This window comes from Conger conger, chromosome 6, assembly GCF_963514075.1.
Source record: "Conger conger chromosome 6, fConCon1.1, whole genome shotgun sequence".
NCBI lineage: Eukaryota > Metazoa > Chordata > Actinopteri > Anguilliformes > Congridae > Conger > Conger conger.
In genome coordinates, this window is record NC_083765.1 from 54,191,440 (window position 1) to 54,206,625 (window position 15,186).

The 15,186-nt window shown below is 45.8% G+C and overlaps 1 protein-coding gene across 1 annotated transcript in view; it reads left to right on the plus strand.

Moving 5' to 3' along the window:
* Window positions 1-15,186, plus strand: part of LOC133131247 (AT-rich interactive domain-containing protein 3B-like) — a 56,980-nt gene that overhangs the window by 26,356 nt on the left and 15,438 nt on the right. Inside the window, exons 5-6 of the mRNA XM_061246508.1 lie at window positions 13,180-13,363; window positions 15,101-15,186. The exon at window positions 15,101-15,186 is cut by the window's right edge and continues 180 nt beyond it. Coding sequence (XP_061102492.1) covers window positions 13,180-13,363; window positions 15,101-15,186 — 270 coding nt within the window. The remainder of the gene's footprint in view (window positions 1-13,179; window positions 13,364-15,100) is intronic.

Sequence of the window (15,186 nt, forward strand, 5' to 3'; positions counted from 1 at the left end):
TGCTGGAGGGGCCCTGCACTGGACATAATCACCTTTCCACTGTTGTTTTGAAATCGTTGAGTTATCGATTAGGCTCGTCCGTGGCACCTGGGGACATATAGCGGATGGAATCCAGGGCTTAGGCACGGACTGGGAACTGTGTTCACAGCGGCTGCAGTCACAGCGCAAGGCGACGCAGAGCTAACATTTCTACAAGCAGCTATATCTTGTACACACATTCTGCCTGCGATAGAAAATTCTGTTACGATAACAAACATTTTACCTGCAACATCTCATTTAAACGATTTCTAAAGTACTTCATCCAATAAGGTTATAACTTATACACACAATGAAGTATTGTAATAAGTACAATAAAACCTGTCATAAATACACCACGATAGCCAACTTTGATAATACTGGCACTAGCACACATAGCACAGTCTGGTCACAGATTTTACTGTAGTTGGTTTAGATTTTGTTTGGTTTTCATTGAATCTGATTTTAGATTTTATTTGGTTGTTGTGGAAGACCCTGCAGTTCTCTTGGACAAGGTTTTGAGGCCCCATCTGTAGATCGTCAGAGAGATCAGAGAGGCAGAGACAGGGGTGGTTATGTAGCCATAGGCTTCTATAAAAATTACAGCTGTCGAGTGGGTTAGCCATGAGGGAGTGGCTGTAGGGGTATATGGTACCAAGGTCTGGACCTGTAGCTGTATGTGGTATTTGGGAAATAAATGGCAGGTTCTCTTGGTTTTAGCCACCATGAAGGGGCAGATGCTTTGCAGAAAGAGATGCTTGAGAAGATCGATGTGACGCTGTGGCTTGTGAACCACAGCCCTTGTTGGCCACCACCGAGCTACATATCATGTGATTTCCTTGGTCTCCTGAAAACCAAGGTCCTCCGCTATGCTCTGAATGTCTCTGCAGGAACTCAGTAATATGATATGATGAATATTTGACTGAAATAACAATTTGATCTAAATGAAATTATATAGTATACTGTGATAATGGAATAGTCTCAGTGCTGAACATTCTGTGACCTCACGAGGAAACCTAGAAACCAAAACTTTCAAAACCGAAGGTGAATGTATTTTGTCACATTGTTCATAACACTCTACCTATCTACATAAAACTGCAGTTGAATGTTCATGTTCACCACACAATCTTAAGCTAGATGACACTCCATTGGAATTATGTGTGTGAAAAACATTATTCATGTAACTGTCTCTTTCTCCTCTTCAATACTCAGGCAGTTCTTTAGGGGGGGAAATATTATCAGCAACCCTGTTTTTCCAATTTTCCCTTCACAAACACAGCCCCGTCTTGCTCTCTCTCTTTCTCCACCGCTCTCATTTCCAGAATCCGTCCACTGTAAGACGATTTTGTCCACAATGCCAGTGTTATCTGTTCCTCTGTAATTACAGACGTACTGTATGGGGATTTGCCTCTCCTAATCTCTAGAGCTGGGAGGAACTTAATTACAGGAGCCTATAAATAATTGGAGTGAGAATGTCGGCTTGATCAAGAGACTTGATAAATTCCCTCCTTCTCTCTCTCCGTCTTCTTCTCGGAATGAACCAGCGTCTTCTTCCTCCAGTGAAAGTTTGCAGACAATAAGATACAGTACTTGATTATCCCAAAAAGGGGAAGTCGTGCTGTGGAGTTTAACATCCAAGTTACTCTGTGCTGCAGAATGTTACGAAGGTCGGATAACCGTATGCCTGATGTAATACACTTCGAGTCTCGATTGGTATACAGCGAGCTGTCAGCAAGTAGTTCGTGGAAATTCCGTATGTCCTGCCCTGATATTGATATTCATCATTAGATTCTTCTCTCTCAGGAAAATTATTTTTCTTAGTTTTAGCTTTATCAGTAAACCAGTACCTTTAATGTTTGTTTGTGCTCTTCAGCATGATTCACATGTCACATACCTTTTTAATGCAAGTTACCTGACGTGTGTTCAGGACTGCAAATGTTCATGGCTAACTATGTTTGCAGCAACAATTACTGTTGAATGATTTCAAAAGAACATTCCATTGGTTGGCCATCAACGCCGTTTTAATACAAACAAATACAATTTACAATCCCAGCAAGCTGATTTGTTTCTTACCTGTGATTTGTATTTAAAGATTAAAACACGTTACATTGATTATAGTGTTTTATAACAGCCAAATAATTGTAAACTTTTGTTCTCCCTGCGTTTTCCTCATCAGCAGCCATTTTTGTTTGCCACACACTACCTTTTCAAACTGTTAGCTAACGTTAGCTAACGTTCGTAGCGATCATAATATGTTGACGAACATTAGCTAACGTTTGCCATCTTGAACGCACGTCTGCGGAAGCAATTCAAGCTCTGTACTTGTGTGCTGTGCCAGGATAATGCAACGTTACATTGCATCCATGTAGCAGAAGCTCGTATTCAGAGGGACTTCACACAGCAAAACGCATATTACAGTTTCCACCACTCTAACGCACACCACACTTCCCAGTACCCTCTGCGCCCCATCATCGACAGCAGTTATGTATCACCCAGGAATCATTAGACTCATAAGAAGGAAACCGCTTTGTGACCTGTATCTGCCTTCCGGACCGGGTCCACCCCTCCCCCAAGCGACAGCGGTCCCAGGCCGGAGCTGCAGACCCACACAACTGCTGTCGTTGGCGTATCGATTACCCGCGCGCGACTAGGAATGCCACTCGCCAGCCGATGGCTTTATCCGTCAACCGCGTGGGCATATTGATCCCGGGAATCGCTCGCAGCTGCATGAAAGAATGCATGGAGGTTTGGGAGGAGGAGAGCCTGTGGAATTCCCCCGAGACGCTGTCAATAAACACACCTAAATCACTGCGCGAGGAGAGGCCGCTCTCTCGCTGTGTTTACGATAAATGACCGTTTCCGCTCGCAGTGTCGCTGCGAGGTCGGACAGACGGAAGCGCACAGATGTCGACAACTATCGATCTCCAGCCTCAGCTTTGTCAAATCTGACACGCACGCTTTCTGACACAGCTCAGTCTGTGGCTACACGTCTCCTAGAATCGGACCAATTGGGGGTAATGAAAATAGGCCTTCAGTATGGCCCAGTGTAATGCTGAGGCTGGACATCGACTCGCACAGTTTCAGTTTTACAAGAAGTAAAACTGAAACGTGACAGCGTTCTGCTTAAAACCAGCATCTCGCAGAACTTCCCGTTTTTAAATTCACGTTTGAGTGTCCCTTCCGGTAAGAGTGGCAGCTTGATTAGCTGCGATAGGCGTTGTTGAATTTCTGTTGAATTTGCTGCTTCTCTTTACATTACATTTTTTTACATTAATGGCATTTGGCAGACGCTCTTATCCAGAGCGACGTACAACAAAGTGCATACCCATAACCAGGGATAAGTGCGCTGAAAGACCCTAGAGGGAAGTACAATTTCAACTGCTACCTGTACAACAAAGATAAGGACCAGGGCCTATTTGAATATTTTAACTAACAAATAAACAAACAAACAAACAAACAAACAACAAAGCATAAGTAACCAAAATTAACTATCCAAACACTGCTTACCTAGCCAACTAAAAATACCGATACACAAAGTAAATCACAGAAAGACAACAATTAAGGTTCACAGGGAGGTAGGGAGGGACAGGGAGAGGTGCTGCTTGAAGAGGTGCGTCTTCAGTTTGCGCTTGAAGGTGGGGAGAGATTCTACAGTTCTGACCTCAACGGGGCGTTCATTCCACCACCTTGGAGCCAGAACAGACAGTAGTCGTGAGCGTGAGAAAGTGGCTGCAGTAGGCTTTTGAAAGTTTTTTGTCTGTAGCTACACGTCTCCTAGAATAGGACCAATTGGGGGTAATGAAAATAGGCCTTCAGTATAGCCCAGTGTAATGGACGCCATTGTTTTCTTCTCTGAAAAACTGAGCTCAGTAATCATGAGTCCTTTGTTTAATCACTGCTTTAAATGTTCAATAGGTAATCTTTTTGTGTTAAAACACATTGTTACAAGACCAAATCCCTTCCTGTCATTGAAAAAGGCTCCCTGACATGTTGACTCACCCTCTGCCTGTGTTTATAGTCCTTAACTTTGGGTTTCAAAATATACAATTGACACACTGACACTCTGTACCAAAGCATTGTACAGCTGTACAATAATTCAATCTCATTGGATGAAAATCTGTTTTCATTGCCACAGCCAATGGCATGGAGGGTTTTCAACATCAGCACGTTCACAGAGAAGGGGGTTTGTGTTGTGGTTTGAGGGTGTTTGTTGCTGCAGTTCCTCTCTTGACCATTTGGACTCCGAAATTACCTATTGTACCTTTAAGGCAAAGGAAGGTTTTTGAATCTATGTGATTTTTTTCCCGGTTTCTTTTCTTGTTTGGTGGTCCATTCTAGTGCTTGTCCATTAGTTTCCAGTAAAGGAAGGAGACTTCTTCATAATCTTCATCAATGCAGTTAATTGTGGTCTTCCCTTAAGTAGCTTTGCATCATAATCTGGCCTTAACCCCCTTGCAGGAAGATTTGGAACGGCAACAACTGCTTGAGGTGTCATGTGCTCGCACGTATGTGCATGTGGCTGTGTGTTTGTGTGTGAATTTTGTGGATTCGGGTGGCCATTTCTCTTTAAGAGCACTTCCCACCCATAACATGCCATTGCTAGCCTATCCCCTTCCGATATCACTTAGGTGGGAGCGGGGGTGGGGAATTGAGTTTCGTTTTGGCATCGGTTAAATGCTGTTCATATTCTACCATCACCATATTCGGTGTAATTTTTTAGAGTAGCATGTATGCTGATTGCAATTTAGTAATCCTGTGAAGTTACTTGGTTGGGCAATATGGCTGCCATAGCAAAAGAAGAGTAATTGCAGCTAAATCATTCTCTCTGTATACCCATTCAGGCTATGCTAATATGAAAAACTGAATATCCTCTGAATTTTTCAGTCCTTTAGCAGTGTTTAGCAAGTATTCCACGGTACATTAGGAAAGATTCTTGCTATCATCTGTCTTTTGCATATAAATTAAATGGGGATTCAGGCGAAAACGGCAGTCTGATTTATTGTAGGATTAGTGTAAATTGGCATGTAGCCTGCATGCTTCAGTAGTTCTTAACCCAGAGAATAAGCAGTATTTCTGTGGAAAAGTACTCAAATGTCTAATGCCTCCAATTCACTCTGCTTTCACACTGGCCTTTGTGTGCAAATGAAGGCGCATTTGAATGCTAACTGTGTGCATGAAAGCACCCAATGGCCTCCCAGCTGTGGCAGACCGACATGGACCGGCAGACAGAATAGGCTCTTGCTCTTTTGTTTGTTTGGGCGTCGTCTGTAGCACCGCACTTCAAAGCTCTCTTCGGGCGTGGGGCGTGAGAGTCAGAAGCCGGTAAACCTGAGCGTGCCTGGAGGCGCGCTGTAGGGGCCCCGGAGGAGGGCTGTCTGCGCCTGCACACAGTCCCCTCATCTCCCCCATCGCTTCGTCTGTGTGAAGACTGTGCTCCAAGATGGTCTGACTTACTGCCCGGTTATTACATTACATTACATTACATTGCAGTCGTTTGGCAGACACTCTTATGCAGAGCGATGTACAGTAAAGTGCAAAACCATGAGTGCGCTGAAAACTCTAGAGGGAAGTACGGTTCCAAGTTCTAGAGTGATCACATAGATAAAAGCTTGGACCCTTCTAGAATAATCAGATAAACTGGCCATGTAGCAATACCACATTTTTGTAAGTAATTAAGTAAGTGCGATCATAACAGCATATAGCTTCCACGGCTAATTAGAAATTACAGGGAGGTAGGGAGGGGAGGGGAAAGGTGCAGCCTGAAAAGGTGTCTCTTCTGTCTGCTCTTGAAGGTGGTCAAAGACTCTGCTGCTCTGACCTCCGTCGGTTATCTCGTTTGCTTTAGTCTGTTTAATTTCAGCTATCTGCTGCGAAAGCCCGCGGTAGTAAATGCCCCGGTATTGAACATCAGCCGCAGTGGAAGAGCGGCGAGTGAAAGCGGGGGACGTCGGCTGAAGTGGTTTCAGCTTCTCCGGTGGCGATCACTTGCAGGAGCGCGCCAGACCTCTTGCCCACACTCTTGATGACGGCCTCCTACTGTCTGCGATTTGTCATGCCAGCCGAAGTCTACGCGCCTCCAGGTAGGAAAGGGAGTCGAGTTACCGTCGGAGTGCCCGTCTCAATTTACGCGAGGTCCAGCCATTTCAAGTCCCCCCCACGACAGGTGACCCATCTTTATGGTTCGAGCGGTTGGTCTCATGTTTCTTTTGCAAGCCTTACCTCCCTCCCCCTCTCTCTTACAGATCTAATCAAGGTGAATGAAATTGAGGCTTTCTGGTTGAAGGCTAGTTGTGGACAAGCACCAAATGACGTTCATTGTCATGCGACTCCAATATGACTATACTGTATATACAGTGAGCTCCATAATGTTTGGGACAAATATATATTTCTATTGTTTTGGCTCTTCTCGCTCCATAATTTTCGATTTCTGATCAAGTACAGATTCTCCATTTTTATTAAAGGGTATTTTTTTCATAAAAACGGCTGTAATTTTTTCAGGGCACCATAATGTTTCAGAGCACCATAATGTTTTGGACTAATGTTTCTGATTGGTCAGGTGTGTCCAATTGCTTCATTAGTGCACCTATAAGAGAGCTTTCAGTATCTAATATTGATTCTAGGCTTTTGATTGCTTTTGGAATCTGTTATTGGAGTTTTGGCATCCACTCTGTGAAATGCGTTTAATTGGATTCCGATCGGATGAATGACTTGGCCAGTCAAGAATTTTCCCGTTTTTGGCTTTGAAAAACATTTTTCTTTGCTTCAGCAGTAGGTTTGGGTCTTGCTGTAGGTTTGGGTCTACAGTCTTGCTGTAGGATGAAGCGCCGTCCAATGAGTTTGGAGGCAATTTATTGAACTTAAGCAGATAAGAGCTTCTGTGCGCTTCAGGATGAATTCTGCTGCTGCTGCTATCTGCAATTACATCATCAATAAAGTGAGCCAAGGTCTTAGGCCACCATTTTAGTTAGCCCAAGGGTTGGCCTGTGTCTCTGACAATTTATTTTAATTTTTTCAGCTTCATAATGGCGTCCTTGATTTTCATTGGCACTCATGAAAACTCTGGTCCTCATGTCGACAAATGCCAGTAATGGACTCAAAAGGGAATTAAAAGGCAATAATCAAGAGAAAGGATACTGCAACATACGTGCAATAAGGAAGCAATTGAACATACCTGACTAATCCGAAACACCCGAGAGGCCATTTTCCCCAAATGTTATCGTGCCGTGCGGGACTGAGTGTTGTAGTTTCTACATGGTGAAAACAAAATCTATGTGAGTGCCCTTGAATAAAAGCAGAGAATCTGCACTTTAACTACGTGTGTACAAATAAAAAATTACAGAGCCAAATCAACCAAAAATACAAAAGTAAATCTGCCATCAAATTTTTTTTAAATGTAGCTTTCTGAAACGGGGCTGTTTTAGGGATAGGGCTAATTTGGGTGTTTGGAATCGTAGGCATGCAACAGTTGGCTTGCCACTCCCAATGTGACCTCCCGCCTAATATATTTTTAAATGTTTAGTTTTATTGTGAAGGCGGGATGTTTCAGTGATTGGGCTCATTTGGGCGCAGGGAGGGACACAGTGGCCAGCCCTAGCTCCTGTGAGAACGATGAGACGGGCGGGGCCGCTACTGCACCACACGAAACCCCGCCGCCAAGATCCCGCTGTGGGACCCGCCCTCAGGCCCCCCCCCTTAACCCCTTCAGTCCCAAGCCCAATATTACATTACATTACATTACATTACATTACGTTAATGGCATTTGGCAGACGCTCTTATCCAGAGCGACGTACAACAATATGAAGCGGCTCCGCCCAAAATTCCAAGGGGTTGGGGTTTTGGCTTTGGTTGCAGGAATTGAGAAAGTTGAGAGAATTTAATGAAATTTTATTTAATTTAGGGTTTTAATAGGGGCTGAAAACAGTAGTACTTGATTTCTGATTGGTTGAAAAGGTATGAGGTCGAGGTGTCATGTGGCACTCTTGGGATTTCGCGGTAGTTACCGTAGTTACGGGCGGCCCGCTCGGTTTCCGGTCTCCCGGGCGTCGCGCTCGCTCGCACGCAGAGTCACACGGCGAGGAGAATTTTACACCGCCAGAACCTCCCTCCCCGACAACTGGCGGAGGCGCGGTCAGGCGGGCTAAATGGAGCGTGGATAACGCGGTATACCCGTTACCGCTCAATGCGAGAGGAGGCCGGTCATGTGAGCGAATCCCGGGCTAAAGATAGCGAATTCCGCCGCCTCATCGGGCCTTACCTTTTATGTCTGTGGGCCCCGGCGTCCTAAATAAAACCGCCGGCGCTGGGCTGAGGGTCTAGACGACGCGGGCCGCCTCTGCGCAGCGAGCGCGGGGAAATAAACACGCAGCGGAGGCAGTCCGTCTCTCTGAACCACAGGCCCTCTCCCGGGCAGAGCGCTGTCAGGAGTGTGATGGTTGGGCCTGGGGTAGAGGGGTGAGAAGCAGGCCTTGTTTGGACCTCATGGGGTGTGGGGGAGGGGGGTGGGGGTTCTGCAGACACACTGGAAGGACTCAGACACTAGTTTGTGGATGGGCTGTTTGCGGAGGCTCACCTAACACCGCCGTTATGGGTGTGATCCAGCGGCCTCCCAACTGGCTGTCTCTCGCTCTCTCTCTCGTTCTCTCACCCTCTCTCACTCTCTCTCTCTCACTCTCGTTCTCTCACTCTCTCTCGTTCTCTCTCACACTCTCACTCTCTGTCTTTCTCACTCTCGTTCTCTCACTCTCTCTCACACTCTCATTCTCTCTCACTCTCTCACTCTCTCACTTTCTCACTCTCTCACTCTCTCTCACTCTCTCTCACTCTCTCTCACTCTCTCACACTCTCTCTTTCTCTCGTTCTCTCTCACTCTCTCCCTCACTCTCGTGTGCTCTCTCTCTCACTCTAATAACACTCTATTTGTAGGATAATCATCAATATTAAACATACAGTAAACATTGCCAAAGCGTGCAGTAGTACAAAAACAACAATGACTATAATAATAATAATAATAATAATAATAATACTACTACTAATGTCAATCCAGAAATAAAGATTGAAACTATACATAATCATCATCAAATGGAATTTCATAATAACGCTCATGTTTGTGGCCACTCCGTGTCACTCAGCTTATGGCATGCTGATATCCTGTGTTAAAGTGACCACATACGCACACTAGTTTTGGTGTCCACCGTTTTCAGTAGCTTGGGCGTGGTCAGGATCTGTCTCTGCTCTGCGTCTCTGACAGAGTAGAGCTACTCAGCTGATGTGCCGTCTCTCTCTCCTGCCTGGCCCAGGCCCTCCGATTACAGTGTGGAAAGAGCAGCGTGGCCTTGCATGCGTTCTGTCATCAAATCAATTCTCCCATCCGTTTATATCAATTCATGTTCCGGTCGGAGCCGTGTTGTCAAGTCGGATGAGAAATCAAATCAGATTTCTCTGGTGTTTAATGCAACGTCGTTTGTCCGTGCCCTGCGAAACGTGTCCGCTGTAACAATTCCGTCTTTATTGCATGCCGAACTGGGCTTGCACTCAAACGTTGGTGCTCAAACCTTTTTTTTTGTTTCTTACACGTCCCGGCTATCTGCAGGAGCCTGGGCGTGGCCTTGCACTCGGCGTAAAATCATTTCCTGTCCTCTCCTCAATCTCCGTCTTAAAGAATGCTGTCGCTCTGCCTCTTAATTATTTAAAGAATGCCGGTAATGTGAAATAAGCCATATTTGATTTACCACAGTGGCGTCAGACCCGGCCCATTGATTTATTATAGAGCCCTTTAATGTTGGCAGCTGTTTTACTCTAAAAATAGGTCAGAGGTCAGATGTAATGACCTTGTTTTTGCAGAGAGGAAGAGTGCGGGGGAAAGGGGAGGGAGGGAGGGAGGGAGAAGGGGGGCGGGGTTAAGACAATCTCATAATTAGCGCTCATCTACATTTCTTGGTCTGCCCTCATTCTGTCAATAACAAAAAAAAAAGAAAAAAGAAAACAGATTAATTTGATTGGGGCCCCTTTGTTTTGTGAGGCCATTAGAATGTCTGCGTGTGCGAGTTCCTGTGTTCTCATGTGGTTATGTCAGAGGTCAGCGCTTGCCAGTAATGCATTACTGTAATGGTTCTCCCCAACGGGAGAAGAGGCCGCTGAATTGTAACCGGACCGGGGAATGCGCACACACAGCCCTGCTCTGTGCGGAGCTCCAAACTGCAGATAGGACCAGGGGAGTGGTTCACCAGCGCCACTTCCCACAGCCGTGACCTCTCACCCCGCAGCGCCATCAATCACTCTCTTCCTGATGGCTGATGGGAAAATCAGTCCGGGGCCAGGGAACGAGCGAGAGGAAGTTCGTGGCCAGTTAGAGACCATTACAGTGGGGCGGGCAGGGGCGAATCCCCTGCTGTTCTCCTTCCAGCATCGCCCAATCAGAGCCTGCTTTGCTGGGAGGGATTCGGTGGTTTACAACTGGAGGCTTCCTGTAAATAAAAAGTGTTTGTGTTGTGGCCAGTATTCTGTAATACGACAATCTTTACTATTTCAAGGCCAAGAGTTCCAGTTTCCCGTAATTTGTTGGACATTTATGAACGTTTGTTAAGACGGTTCTTCTAGATTAAGAATTGGTTTCTTAATCTAGGTCCACATTATGCAATCTGGCCCTCGCTGTAAGCTGATTTACACCAGGCACCAGTTTCAATGACAATCTATCAATTGCGTCTTTGTTTGAGCCAATGTTTGTCTTGATATGGGCGAATGTGGTATGCATCCCCCCAAAAAATTTTTAAAAAGTTGCACTTATGATGACTGTATTTTTTGTTTAGAACAGCACTTCATCTGTATTTTACTAGTTCTGGATGTGATGCTTTAACTTGTGGAAGAACCTATGCACTTGTAAATCACTTTGGATTAAAAGCGTAAATGCATTCTTTTTTTCTTTTTTTTATATACACGATTTATGCACACACACACACACACACATACACACACACACACACATGCTCCTCGCCATTAAAAAGTCCAGCCAAATGTATATTAAATATAGCCGTATGTAATATTTCACACAGAGCCCTGTGGGCTGTACTCCTTGTTTTGTCATCAAGCCAAGGCGTCAGTCAGTCATCGTCACAGACTTCACACTAACCCCCGGGCCGCTCAATTAAAACTAAAATACGGGGGTCTGTCGTCCGTGTTTTCTTTTGTGCACCGTATGTTTTTCCCTCATTGTCCGGAGGGATGAGTGCTCCTTTATGCAAACATCGCTACGCTGGGCTTCCTGCTGACCTGCGCTTTTAATTTACACATCAATAACCCCCGGCTGACCTCTGACCCCTGCAGTCGCACTAATTGTTTGATGTACGATTGATGTCCGATACTGCATTAAATAACTGTTGTTTCCAGGGCAGGCCTTTTCAATAGGCATTCCTGGGCCTCAATGGCAGCTCTGGAAGCTGGTGGTGAATCCAGCTCTGTGACCGGGGATGTGGGGAGGGCGGGGTGGGGGCGGGGACGGGGGGGGGTTGAGTTTGCCACGGCTGTTAGCGGCGCGCTCTCAATGCTAACCGAATGAGCGGCTGTCAGGTGTCATTTTCTCTTCGGAGGAAAAAAAACTTCTTTTTTTTTCATGTTTTTTTTTGCAACAAGATTAGGTTTAGTTTGTTTTGCTTGCTTGGCTGTTCCCCTGCTCTTGCTTCTTAGCAAGGTTTATTTGTATTTTTTTGTAATAACTGTGGCATTTTTATCCTTGTTTTCCTATGCTGAATGGGTGAGAAGGTTATAGAAAACAAGGCTGCCCAAGTTTCGCTGAAATTGGTGGGCTTGTACTCAGGCATGTGGAAACTCCCAATATTTGCTAAATTTCACACGACACGTGCCCATCACGTGGCGACATGCTAGATCTAATCCTGTCCCGTATCTGCAGTAAAACTTTCTGTGGTTTTTCCTGTGGTAGTCTCAGTACAAGCTGTGAGTCTGTAGCATTATGCACAGGTGTCTTTTGTGTTTTGTGGAATCGATCAGTTACTGAATTGGATGAATTGGATGGATGGTGAAGGCAGTAGGATTTTCACTGAATAGAACAGTTGACTGTGCAGGGGTGTGTGTGTGTGTTCGGTTTGTGTGTGTGTATGTATTTGTTTGTGTGCGGTTGAGCTTGTATGCACTTCATTGGCTAATGCATTTCATTGGCTTTGTACCCGTATTCTGCACAAGGACAATAAAGTTGAATCTAATGGGTGGGGCTTACTTGTGTGTATGTGCACCAGTGCCAGCATCTGTTAAGCCACAATTTGACAAGCGTGTGTGTGTGTGTGTGTGTGTGTGTGTGTTACGAGCCTGGAACCACGACTAAGGCCGTAATTAAAGACAGCAGGGCGTTTTGTCATCGCTAAAGTAAGCCCATAAAATCGGGGGTAATCTCAGCATGAGCCCGGTGCTATTTGCAAAAGGCATTAATTGGTTTTGTTCCAGGTTCGGAGCAGCCTGTTGGTGGGGGGGGTGGAGGATTGGCTGGCATTACCGTACACAAAGCTGCCCCCACCCCACCTCACCCCACCTTCAGCCGGCACAGCCACCATAACTGCAGCACAGTGTGGCTTTACTGTGCCCAATCCTCCAAATGAGCTTCATTATACAGGCCTACCCACGTGCCCCCCCTGCTGTCCTGCAGATTAGGACCTCCCTCCACACGCATACACACACACACACACACACACACACACACACACACACACACACACACACACCTTCCACCCACTTTACTCCAGATAAGCTGCTGACGAGATGAATGTGCCTCTATCAAACTCAGGAGGCCAGCAGGTGCAGTGTGAGTTAGCATGGATTAGGCCCTGTTGCACCATTCTTTTAAAAAGGAGGGGGGCGATACGCACAGCTCCAGGCTGTCTCAGAAACGCACAGGCCTCTGCGCTGCACTAGCACACTTTATTTATTTACTTGGCAAGCGTCCCTTATCCGAGAGGATATTTACTGATGCAGTTGAGGCTGTGTGCCTTTGCTGGAGGGCACAAACGTTAAAGCCCCCATCGAATCGGCCAAACCCTGAGGAGGCGAGCCCAGGCTCCAGTAACAAGCAACAGAAAGGCTTGAAGATTTCTGCCGTATATTTTGTGGTGTCTTGGCCCCTGAAAGCCCATGGGTTATTTGTGTCTGTGTGTGTCGCTGCAGGAACCCCGGTGAACAGGATCCCCATCATGGCCAAGCAGGTTCTGGACCTGTACATGCTGTACAAGCTGGTGACGGAGAAGGGTGGCCTGGTGGAGGTCATCAACAAGAAGATCTGGAGGGAGATCACCAAGGGCCTCAGCCTGCCCACCTCCATCACCAGCGCGGCCTTCACCCTCCGCACGCAGTAAGGGCGCCTCATAGCCACCATGCATCACTGGGCTTCCGTCTGTCTCTCACACAATGCATTGCTGCTTTTCTGTCTATCTCCCACAATGCATCACTGCTCCTCTGCCCGTCTCTCCCGCAACACATTGCTGCTCTTCTGTCTGTATCTCCCACAATGCATCGCTGCTCATCTGCCCGTCTCCCCCACAATGCATTGCTGCTCCTCTGCCCGTCTCCCCCATAATGCATTGCTGCTCCTCTGTCTGTCTTCAGCGCAATCCAAGGTGTTGACCTTTCTGTTTTTGCTCTGCCTGCTCCTTGCGCAACCAACCCAAAGACCCAATTTTATTGGGTAATGCATTTAATTTGGGACCAAAAGTCCACAATTCTGAGATTTGAGATGGAGGGCTTAGCAAACTATATTGCATCTGTGAATCTTCAAGTCCATTAAGGCAAACCTTTGATCCTGACAGTCAGTCTGCATGCCCCTTTCTCATGCTGTTAGGAGAGATCTGTTATCTTGTATCTATTTTTAGTCACTAGACCGTTTTGTGCAACAGTTCATTACAATCTTAAGGGCCTCAATTCTATACTCCACGTACTGTTTTGTCTCATTTTCTCTTTTTAAATGCTGTATACATATTACAAAGAAAGCATCGGAGACAGATGTATTGTCTTTTCCTGTTCTTCCGGTAAAGGCCTTGTCATCGTCAGTGTTTTTTGTGCATGTATTTCACGATAAGGCCAAGGTGACAAGACCGTATGAAATGGGATTAATACGGAGTGTAGCCAAGCGTAAAGTAATCCTCAGGGGTGGAGAATCCAGGTCCCAACCCCCGTAAGAGCCCAAACCGAGCCAGTATGTTTTTCCAATCAACTGGATTTGCCGGTTAGCTGATCCAGGAGGTAGAAGGAATTAGGGCAGTAGTCATCACTCCTGGTCCTGGAGAGCTGGTGGGTGTGCCGGTTTTTCTTGTTACTCGACACGTAATTGATGAACTAAAGCAGTTAATTACACAACTCACCTCATCTGGTTTCTCAAGTCTGAACTGGTGTAGGGGTGCACAACTCCATTCCTGGAGGACCGATCTACGAGCTGGTTTTTGTTCCAACCAGTTACCTTAATTTTAGTTTTCTGACAGCTCTATAAATGATGTTGGTTCACTCCTGTACTTGAGTATAGTAGTCTTTAGGATACACAAGCAGTCTGCAGCTGTAGCTGGTATGTGTACAAATGTTTGCTCAAGACATTATTTTGCTAATTAAATAATTAAGAGGCGAAGTTACTTTTTTTTTTTTTACATTACAAGGCATTTAGCTGACGCTCTTATCGTACAATGAAGTGCAGATTGAACACAGGAACGAGTGTGAAGAGGACCGTACGGTTCAGAGTCCTAGCGTGACCATACAGATACAATCGGAACCCTTGAAGAATACATCAACTTACGAGCTAGCATACCACGGTTGGTAGAATACCCTGAGTACAACAATACAATAGCTAATACAAAACAGCACAACAATATCTATATATAACTGTATAAGTGCCATGTTGGTACAAAATCAGGAAGCAGATCGGCCCTTGCTGTGCAGCCCTGAAACCAGGAACAGGAGTGAGGACTACTGAATGAGTAAAATCTAAAAGGTTGGCTTTGTTAATTGCTGGAGGAAACGCATAGGCAGGGCTTGTTTCTGACCCCTGTGGTAACGTGTTGTTCATAATCTGAATAATACTAATGATGATAATAATGTGCTGCAGGTATATGAAGTACCTGTACCCGTACGAGTGTGAGCGGATGGGTTTGAGCTCGCCCGGCGAGCTGCAGGCCGCCATCGACAGCAACC